This window comes from Sceloporus occidentalis, unplaced genomic scaffold (genome assembly GCF_023333645.1).
Source record: "Sceloporus occidentalis isolate IW3139 unplaced genomic scaffold, rSceOcc1.0.p SCAF_2, whole genome shotgun sequence".
NCBI classification, from domain to species: domain Eukaryota; kingdom Metazoa; phylum Chordata; class Lepidosauria; order Squamata; family Phrynosomatidae; genus Sceloporus; species Sceloporus occidentalis.
In genome coordinates this window covers 175,435,427-175,446,846 of record NW_028316982.1, presented here as the reverse complement: position 1 = coordinate 175,446,846, position 11,420 = coordinate 175,435,427, and the positions used below count along the sequence as shown (strand labels likewise).

Genomic DNA, 11,420 nt, shown 5'->3' with positions numbered 1-11,420 from the left:
CTTATCAAAAACAGTTGAAGATGTTATAGACTCACAGTTTCAGTGATTTTCTTTCTTCTTTTTCAAACTCACTTTGCAGGTATATTTCCCCATTCAAACATGAACAACGTCCTACTTTGCAGATGTTCTAAATGTACAAATCACAAGCAGAAGACTGGAAAAGCATCAAAATCTACCCAGAAAGTATCTTTGACAAACAAGAAGCAGCAGTATTATGCAACACCGACACACACCCTTCCACCTCTATTAACCTATGAATAAGAGACATGCAGGTTAAAAAAGGGAAGGACCAACTGTTCACAGCCAATCCAAAAGCATGAAGCAACACTTTTCGCAACTTGTCTCCTTTCCCATAGAGAAAACACCCAACCCTTAGAAATAATTATCATATGATTACACACAGACATTGTGCAGCATGAGTACACTTTATGCTGATCCCTAACAAAGAGATGTTTTTCTATGTACAGATCTGTGCCTACATGTAGACATCTCTACCTGGACTACATTTTTAGTGGTTAATGGGGTCTTCCTTGTTATATTTTGGAAGACAGGAACAGTGCCAAGCTCTAAGCTACATACACACACATTGCCTGCAAAGAGGTGTCAGAACAAGCCTTGCCATCTTTAGCTGTAGTAATGCAAGAAGTTGAAATACGTCTCAGTTGAAATGTTTTTCTAGTGCAGAAAAGGTAAGTTAACTTAAATGCTGGATGTTGAGATTGCTTATTGGATTGGAAGATATACTATACTGGAGGAGGTGGAGAACTGTATGATGGCATAGATATTTCTATTTGCATTTGCTAGAGCACAGAACAACAACAATAAATAAATATTACTGTAAAATGTTGTTGTTGTTGTTTGTTGTTAATGAGGTTTACTGGCACTATAGTGCATCTGATAACCAGAGTTCTCTGGGCTGTGTACAATATATTTAAAAATAAATAAATAAATAAATAAATAAATAATAATAATAATAATAATTTTATTTATATACCGCCTTTCCAAGGATCAAGGAGGTTTAACAACATAGTTAAAAACATCCACATACAGTTAAAATCGACAACTAGATAAAACACAATTACATCGTCACCCAAAAAAATCTCAAGCCAGCTTCCAATGCTGCTGAGAGGGGAAGGGGGGAGTACTTCAGGGATCAGGGGTATGCCTGCTGGAACAAGTGTGTCTTCAGCCCCTTCTTGAACTGGTCCAGCGAGGCAGCCAAGCGGAGCTCACCGGGAAGCGAGTTCCAGAGCTTGGGGGCAGAGATAGAAAAGGCCCTCTGAGTAGTGATAGCATACCTAGCCTCTGGAACCCTTAACAATTGCTTCCCGGCTGACCTGAGTGTGCGAGGCAGATTGTATGGAGAGAGGCGGTCCTCCAAGTACCCTGGGCCCAAGCCATTTAGGACTTTATAGGTAATAACCAACACCTTGTATTGCGCCTGGAAGCGAATAGGCAGCCAATGGAGGTCTTTAAGGACCGGTGTTATATGACTGGTCCTGGAAGTACCAGTGACCAGTCTTGCCGCCATATTTTGCACCAATTGCAGCTTCCGGGTAAGGTATAAGGGTTGCCCCATGTAGAGCGCATTGCAGAAATCCAAACGAGAGGTTACCAGAGCATGTACTACCGTTTCAAGGTCCTCCCAGCCCAGGTAGGGACGCAGCTGGCATATCAACCGAAGCTGATAACATGTGCTCCTGACCGTCGCATCCACCTGTGGTGTAAGGTGGAGCGACGAGTCAAGGAGCACCCCCAGACTGCGAACAGAGTCCTTCACGGGAAGCGTGATCCCGTTCAGGAAAGGTGGAAACACCGCCATCCCCGGGCCCGGAGAACCTATCACGAGCACTTCCGTTTTCTCTGGATTCAAACTGAGTCTGTTTTCCCTCATCCAGCCCATTACCGACTCCAGACAGGCAACGAGAGGAGAGATGCCATCCCTGGTCACTGAGTCAGTCGGAGACATAGAGAAAATTATTTGGGTGTCATCAGCGTACTGATAACCCCGCGCCCCATGTCTCCGGATGATCTCTCCCAGTGGTTTCATGTAGATGTTAAAAAGCATAAAATACAATGAAAGAGCCAATTGCAGAAAGATATAATAAAACCAAACTAGAATCACAAATAAGATTAACACACAATATTTAAAGTATTCTTGTTGCCAGATATAGGATTACTATAGAAACTGTCTCAATGTGGATTAGAAATCATGTTGGCATGAAAATATATGGCACTGAGGTTAAGAGCAATATGATACTAAGCTTTGTCAGTTGCTGTTATCAAAGTTTATCTGCTGAATTTTAAGGCTGTGTCTGTTCCATCTGTACATGCCTAACTCTGACTTATGGTGTCTAACATGGGGTTTTCTTTGTAAGACTTCTTCAAAGCAGGGTTGCCATGGCATTCCTCTTAGGCTGAGAGTATAACTTGCCCAAGGTCACTGGGTTTCCAGGACTGAACAGGGATTCCAGGTCCTGGACAAATCTCACCACATTGATTCTGTACACCAATATTAGTTTCAGTCACATTCAGTTGAGAAATCAGTATCATGAGCATTTCTATTCTCTCCTCCCCCCAAAAAATGACCAAACCCATCTTTTTGCCCTTGTGTGTTTGGAGGTGTGCAGGCAGTACCTGATGAAGTCACAGACCCAAAGCAAGTATCAGAAATATAGCAAAGCAAGTGAGACAAAGTCAGGGATACAGGAGGCAATTTCTTATTTTGCTCAGTATATCAATCTAATTCTCATTATTCCTTCTTGTGACTACCAGAATTCAGAGTTCCTTGCCCTTTGGCAGGAGCATACATTTGTAAATGGGGTACAGTGGTTAAGGACATGGACCACCAAGGAGAACAGGGGGACTGGAGCAGGTTCTGCCTGGACTCTGGTTGTGGTCAGTACCATCAATCACAGCAGCTTTCAGCAGTGTTGGATGATGTGCTGAAAGGAGCTGCCGCCACACTGAATTAATGCAGTTTTACACCACTTTAACTGTGATGGCTTCATCCTATGGAATCTTGGGATTTGTAATTTGTTGTGGCACCAGAGCACTCTGACAGAGAAGACTATCTCAGAAAAGTACAAAGCCCAGGATTCCATAACATTGAGCAATGGCAGTTAAAACAGGGTCAGACAGCAGTAATTCTGCAGCATAAATGCATCCGAAGACAGACACTAAGCAAGAACTGGTAGGGAGAGTGCTTTGCCCTGGACTTCAACTGGGCATCAGATAGCCTCAAATAGGGATGGCAGCCTGTGCAATATGCTCCCAGCTTTTGTGTTTAATTTTGCATATTTATAGCACACATACATGCTTTCCATGATAGACTGTAGAATCTGCAGCATACCAGCATGTAACTTACTTCTCAGAACAGGAACACACAGACCTGTTATTGTTTACAGCCAAAGTTTATGTTCCTGATCGTCACCTCTTCCCTCACACCACCACTAGCAATAATTTGAATGGAAGAAAGGCAGGGAAGCAGCAGTGTTGGTTTTCTGCCTTTGCTCACTTTTGTCTAGTCACACCACACTGAACTCCCATGTCAGATTTGTGAGATGCAGAAGAAATAAAATAGGGAGAGCAGCTGAGATGTAGGATGGAAGAAATGTAGGGAATATGTGCCACCAAACCTGTAACATTTTCTGCAACTTGGCTTGAACAGAGAATGCAGGGTGTGTGTAGAATTTACCACTGGTCATAGTGGCTGGGGGATTCTGGGAATTATAATCCAAAAAGTGAATTCTGAAGTGTATCTATACGTAGAGAGTTCTTGATCTCAAGAGCTTCTGTGGAGGCTATAAAACTGCCACTTTTTGGTTTAATTGTATGTTTTCAACATGAGTCCCATGTTTCTAAATCCATGATTTAGAAATTAAAAATGACACTTGTATGGGCTGATTTTTTAAAATTCCAATTCCAAAACTTTCTGCTCCATTGTGACTCACTGTGTACTATACTCTTAAAAATATGATGGCAAAGAAGAGACAGTTTTAGATTTGTTTATTTTTTTAAAAAAAGAAATCACAATTATTAGGTCTTAATTTCGAAATGTTTGGCTCTCACACTCCAAGGTTCCATAACTCTAGTTGAAAATGTAACACATCCAAACAGCTATTGATATACTTACACATAATATACACAACATACCACTGGGATGAACTGGGATGATGATTTTCATTACACAGTTGAACAGCCTAATCATATGAATGTTTATACAGAAGCAAATCCCTTCAAAGGAGTTTATTTCCAAATACAAATTAATTGTGTGTGTGTGTGCACACAACACATGCACATGTTTTGTGTATTTACACACACACACAACATACGGTACATTTACAATCCTGTAAGTAAAATATACTGAACTCTATGGAAATTTTCCCAAGTATAGTATGTATCAGATTGGGCTGTTTGGCACACATTCCAAATATGCCTCAAAGATTTTGTAAAAAAATGTAAGTATGTCCTGAGCTAAAGCTTTCAGGAATGGTTCAGGAATGACCCAGGAACATCTTCAGAAATCAGAAGCACTTATATACTGAAGTTTAGCATTACTCCTGCATTACAAAAATGAACAATATAAAAAGTATTGCCACTTAATAAAAGCAATTCACAATCACCTTATGCGTAATCTTGCTTTCTTGCTTCAAAATGCAAATATCCTCACTGAATTTATTAAGACACACATTTGGTGCAGAATGTATGTCTTGCAGAGTTTACAAATTGTGATGAAAAAATGATCTTTAGTTTAGTATATTACTGTAATGCAAAAAGGACAAATTTAAGGATCCATGTGGCACTTGCTAGCTTCTATCAAATTTAAACAGGAAATTGCTACGCAATATTTTATTTTGTTTCAGAAGTCCATGCATAGAGCAACTGCATTCTGAATGACAAGGTGATTTAGCTTACACCCACATAGTGCTTAGCTAGTTACCAAAAACATACAGTTTCATTGGCTGAAGCCATTCTTGGAAATGAAAGCATGGAAAAGGGGATTCTTTTAGAAGGATTCTAATGAAAACAGTACAAGTAAGTGTTCCTGATTACCACCACCAAGGCTTTTCTTCTCAATGAAGAAAATAATATGCAATACTTAGTTTGCACTGTTCTGGTGAGTTATTTGCTACTTTATGGCACTTCAGGGTGGCACTTTATGGCACTGCTTAAAGGCATCTGAAAATGAAGAAATAAAGCTCATTATTGGAGGTTTGTTATCTGTATGTTGAAAAAGAATAATGAAGTACTCAGAAGAATGTCTAACTTTTGTAAATATAAAGCAACAAACTGGCAGGGCACTTAGGAATAACAGAGGTAAGTCCAATAGTCAGAGGCACATGCCATCACACAGTTTTTAGAGGCAATTATATTAACTCTATTATTATTATTATTATTATTTTGCTTCAACACAACTCAGTATTATTGGCATTATCATGAGAAGAGGAAAACGGAATGGGAGGAGTGTTCTTGTTCTCATATGGCTTCAAGTTGTTTCCAACTTATGGTGACATTAAGGCTAACTATCATGTGGTTTTCTTGACAATATTTGTTCAAAGGAATTATGTCAGAGTTGCTTTAAAATGAAAATGAACAGTAAACTTCATTATTCCTTGTAATGCAAACAGATGCATATATAGGCATATTCCAAATATTCTCAATGTGACCCCAAAATAAAAAAGACTAGATGTGGCTATGCAAAGGGAATCAGAGATTATTCTTAATGGCTGGGGTTGCCGGGGCAAATTCATGTTTGGGTATGTTGCCAAAAGTTATATTCCAATGAGGGTTCATGGCCAAAGGCCAAATAGTGGAATCCAAATTACCAGGCCGCTGCATCTTACTATAACAACTAAGTGTTAAAAGAGGCATTTCATCCTTTTACAGTGGGAGACATATGTACACAAGCTGGGAAGTTACCAAATAATGGTGAAATAGAAAAGGAATCATAGGCGCGTTACAGACGGGCCCATGAGGCGCCGTCATTATGCATGAGGGGCGGTGCTTCCTGAGACGCCTTGCCCCTTGTACGTAATGACGTCAAAATGGCGGCGGCTGTTCCACACAGCTGCCGCCATTTTGACGTAGTGGACGCTCTGCGTTCGCACGTCACGCTGCAGAAGTGACGCCATGAGTGCGCAACTAGCACCTCGCAGTGTCTCTTCTGGGGCTGAAGATTTTTGTGCTCCTTCTTTGCTGCGTCCGGGAACCGCGCAGTTTGGATGCTGCGGTTCCCGGACACAGCAACCAGAAGCAGCGCAAGACTGCCCCTTCTGGGCCGTCTGTAACGCGCCATAGTCATCAGGACAACTGCAAAGGGCTGGACTGGGATACCAGGAAGGCCAGATTTGATTTTGGGCCCTAAGATTGGCTTGCACGATGCCAGTGATAGCCCCAGATACATAATTTAGCTCATCCTGTATAAGAGGATGGTTCCATGTACTCCTATTGGGAGAAGGAGAATTTGAGGCAGAAATGAGGTCAAGCATTTACTGCCATTCCGAACAACTGAGTGGCCTATTATAAACAAGGGGCCTGAAAGAAGGTGTAACATGCATGTTTATGTGTGTACATTTCATGTGCATGCTTTTAAGATGCAGTGTCGCACCTCCATGCAACGTAGAGGAACTGCCTCAATGCTCTACCTGCTCAAAGAAATTTATCTAATTTAGGCGTAGTACATACCACCCCTTTGGGGCAGCCCCTTTTAGTTCCAGGTTGGGGGCCTCACTGGCAGCCCCAATCCGGAGTTTTTGCAGACCATGGAGCAGCAGCAAAATGCCGCTTCTCCATGGCGCGGAAAAGGGGTGTCCTTGGGGCTTCATGCCCCTGGACACCCCGGGAGCTGTAGCCATGGGCGAAAGGGTCTGCTGCCCCTTTCTCCCCAGCGTCACTCCCACGGCCATTTTGTGGCTGTGAGAATGAGGCACGCACCCAGCAGCTCCAATTTGGAGCTCCTTCTCACACTGCTGCCAGGCCATTGCGCACATGCTGCACCATTTCAATGTGGAGCGTGTGTGTCGTAACCATGGTGGCCCCTGTGTATATGGGAGGCCGCCATGATTACGGCACCACTACGTACTAGGGTTGCGGGGCGTGCGGATGCTCCACCCCTGGCAACCCTAGTATGTGGCCAGGCCGGCACAATAGTTTAAAATTATGTCCCCCTTTAAAGTTATCATTACAGGAAAAATAAGATTACAGACAAGAGCAATGATTTCCAACTAAAATGTTTTCAAGCCATTGATTAATCAATATGCAACTTTGAGTTTCTAAAGAATAAACCAGAGAGACATGTAATTTCATTAGTTTAAAACATCCTTCTTCTTTTCAAAAGATGTTTCAACAGGACTATTTTAATTCTACTTTGCATGCTTGAAATGTGTTGCATGTTTTTGCAGGAAGATAGGTAGATTCTCTATCCAGATGCTGGTCTTCTCTTCATCTTAAATTCCACTATGATTTCTGCAAGAGTGTACGCTGAACTAAAAAGAGAAAGAAAGAAAAGAAAAACCGGATGTTACCTTATTCTGATACAAGTGCCTCAAATAGACTGAAATATACAGGATGCTACTAGAACTCTCTACATCCCAATTCTAAGCATGTTTATGTCAACATTTTGGTATTTTTAGTGGGTCTGTGGGCTGAAATCCGTTCTTTCCCTAGCAGGTAGAGATGATCCCTTTTCCTTCCTTTACAATTTCATAAAAGATGTCAGATAGGGAGATGTGAGAAAATGGTTTAAAAATGTTGAATGGTGTTTTGTTCAGCCAGGATCTGTCCCAAATCTTTCAGTTTTAGCCCAATACTCTAGTCACAATCTCACCATAGCTTCTGTGCTTGCAGGTAATATGAGAACAAAGAATGAGCCATGCTGGACCACAATAAACACCTGAGTAGTCAGCCCACACCATATGTGGACTTCATTTATGCAGCTTTCAACTTACGTTGAAGCCATGCTACAATTAAATGAATGGTGCACCCCCCCCCATTGTTTTCAATGGGGCGTGAGCATAAATGGTTCTCCCCTTATGCAGAGGGGTCTGGAACAGATCCCCCGCATAAGGGAAGGGCTGACTGTATTCCAATATGATATTCCTATCATGGCCTGACAGATGCCCCTGGGAAGCCTACAAAGTGGGACATGGATACAATTATCTCACTTTTGTTTCTCAACAATACGCACTGAGAAGCATACTGGTTCTGATCCTGGAAGTATCTGATCTTGTGTTAGTGAATTCCACAGTCTACCTACCAGTATGTGAAGCCTAACTGTGTAAAATCAACTGAATATCACACCTTTCAGTTTCAGTTGATGACCCCCAGGTTCCAGTATGAGAAACGAAAAACAGTTTCTTAATAACTACTTTCTCCATGTTATACCTAGCTCTGTACACATTTAGCATATCTCTCCTTATCTTTTTTTAATCCAAGTGAAAAATGCACCCATGGAGAGCCAAAGAAAAGGCTACCAAGTTTCCAAATCCCAAGTTCCAGCAAACTGAATAGGCCAACCTGGGCTAACAGGATAACTCCATCTCTGAACATCATTGTCCATGTAGAACTATGGTCCAAAATTTCAAGGAACACAACTTTTGAAAAGATCCAGATTGGCTTAACAATCACTTCACTCAAGGAAAAATATGTTACTGAAAACATTTTGTCATCATTCGGAAGTTCAAAGCTACTGGCAATCACAGACATCAGTCGCCACTCATTCCAAGCCCCATGGGCCTTTTTGACAGCCCTGCACAATGGCCTGGCACTATGGAAAGGGAGCAAACTCTGGGGGAAAAACTCTCATCATAATGAACACAAACAAAAGGAAATCTTGCTGCCTTGTGCTTTTATAGGAAACTTCTTTGTGCTCCATAGCAGTTTACTAGCAACATTAATCTCTCCTGCTTCCAGCTCGCTTTTACACAATTTCAGCTCTGTCGAAATTCTGTTAACATGTCCCCAATGCCAATTCCTGTTAAGCTTTGCTGTATTGTTCTAATCCATGGTCCAACAATAAGGGCACTGCTGTCAGACATCCAACACATTCCAGTAACATTGCCCAGCAGCTAGTTGAGCCAACGTAGATGCTCCCCCCCCACCGCTAGACTGCAGTTGTACATGCACTTACTAGACATTAAGCTCCACTGAATACACTTACTCCTGAGTAGACTAGCATAGAATTGTCTTTCACACTATTTCTAAATTCAGCCCTGTAACCTTTAGGTTAAATACATTCCTCTGATCATCACAATCATTTATTATTCATTATTTTCTTCTCACAATTGTTCCTTGCACATTTACTTTAAGAATGTCTTTGATTTAAAAAAAAACATTCTGACTTCCATTTCAAAGGCAGTAATCCCATTGCTTCAGAAGAATTTATATTAAGAGTTGATTTACAATCAAGAAGTTAATTCTATCTGCCCACTTAAGTTGGCATTGGCAATAAGATTTAGACTTCCTGGAGATACTTACTTTTTGTAATTTTGCTGAAACCCTCCAAATGTAGATGAAAAATGAAGCTGGCAAACATTATGAGTGACCTAACCTCAAATTATATATTACATATTATATTAACTTTATATTATATAAGTATATGAATACAAATAGCATAACTAATGGGGAGGGAGATGCCCTCTTAAACATGTGCACATATATTGGTGTGTGTGTGGGGGGGGGGAGTGTTTTGCTATGAAAGGATTTACCAAAAGAGCAGTATAACCTATTAGATTGTATACTCCGATTTAGCCAGTAGTTTATACAGCCAGAACTGAACTCCATGTCAGAAAAATTATCAGCAAAACAGGGCCACAAGTGAAAAAAACTGAACCAAACAAGCCAACACAGTTTTGCTTAAAGCTTTTACTGTCAGTATCTAAGTCTTAGGAGAAACATTGTAATCTTTTAGAACTGGGAAAAAGAATGGTACCCATGCTGGGAAACACAAAGTGGCGAAGAGACTTCTAAACAGGCTGAGAAGGAAAAAACAGGAATGTAAGAGGGCCACTGTCTGACCCAGGCCCTGAACCTCCGTATTTGTACCTATTACCAGCATTGTAGATTTGTGTTGCAAGTTACATGAAGACTGCAGGGAAAGAAACAAACTTTATAATCAAGTGGCTGCAACTGGGAATAGAGCTACAGTAGAGCCAAAATGTACTTTCCCCCACTCTCAAAATATGTCAGGCAAAGTGAGGGCACAATCTGAATTCTGTCTCTACAATCAAAGCTACATTTCCTTCCATGTTTAAGCCATATGCTGTTTACTGTTGGAAAAAGTTTTAGTTCGGTGGCAAAGCACATACGTTGAGTGCCAAAGGTCCTAGGTTCAAAACCTAGTCCCTCCAGTTAGGAGCTGGGGAAACTGATGTCTTAAAAGAGCTGCTTCTAGTGAGTACAGAACCATTTGTCTGACTCGTTCTAAGCAACTTCCTACATTCTTCCTGAGTTACGCAGGAGTTAGAACACAATATAGCCTATTGTGGTAGAATGATTTTGCTAGTAAATACAGAAATATTCTTAAGAATATGAAGCATTTTATTTTTTATTAAACATTTTAAATTGTGTTTTTTTTAAATCATAGATCACATATTATCCTAATCATACCATCGCAACTTTACACAAGCACAATATGTATTTTCAAACATACATAGTACTGTCTATATTATTTTACAATCCTAACTTGTCATTTAATATATTTGATATTGGTGGCCTTCAGCTATTCTTTTCTTTCTAAAACCCGCTACTTTGAACCCCCCTCTCTTTTCATCCATAATTCTTCCCTCCTTAGATTCCCTTAACTTCCTCAACATTCATTAACTTTCTTTTCCTTCTTTCCCCTTCTTCTTCTTTCTTATATCTCATTCTTTCTTATTACTTTCTTATTTCTCTATCTTCCCTGACCTTATCAAACTTCAGATTCCCTTTACTCACCATCTATTCACATACTCTTACCTTCAAACACTTTTTTACTCCCTCTACAATTATTCCTTACTTCCTTTCCATCATTGGCCAATTGGTTTCCCCCCCCTCTAATACTTTCCCCCCATAAACTTTACATTACAAGAGGTCTAGTAAAGTAATCCAATGAATCAAGGACATAATAAAGTGATTAGCAGATAAGATCTGATTTTCAAAGAACGCTTGATGGTTGTGTGAAAGAGAATGATGCCTTTCTAATGCTAAAGTTAAATAATTCAAGCTTTGTACACTGCCTGGATGGGACATGACATAGGAGATTATCACACGAGGGCTATTTACACTTTAATAACGCTGTTCTAACATTATTTAGCAAGAATGATACAATGGCAAAATTGCAACACTTATTTTCACACCATATTGCAAGAATGGGGCATTAGCAATTCACAAACGGTAAAATAGCACTTTTATATTTCGCACATCAAAAGAAGGGGTTGTGA

At 40.5% G+C, this 11,420-nt stretch overlaps 1 protein-coding gene across 2 annotated transcripts in view; it reads right to left on the bottom strand.

Annotated features, from left to right (window-relative positions):
* Nucleotides 1–3,991: 3,991 nt before the first annotated feature.
* Nucleotides 3,992–11,420, bottom strand: part of LOC149319367 (CD99 antigen-like) — a 49,018-nt gene continuing 41,589 nt past the window's right edge. For both annotated transcript variants that reach the window (XM_089511557.1, XM_089511558.1), the window contains one exon: nucleotides 3,992–7,487. In XM_089511557.1, the coding sequence (XP_089367683.1) occupies nucleotides 7,459–7,487 (29 nt within the window). In that variant the 3' untranslated portion in view covers nucleotides 3,992–7,458. The remainder of the gene's footprint in view (nucleotides 7,488–11,420) is intronic.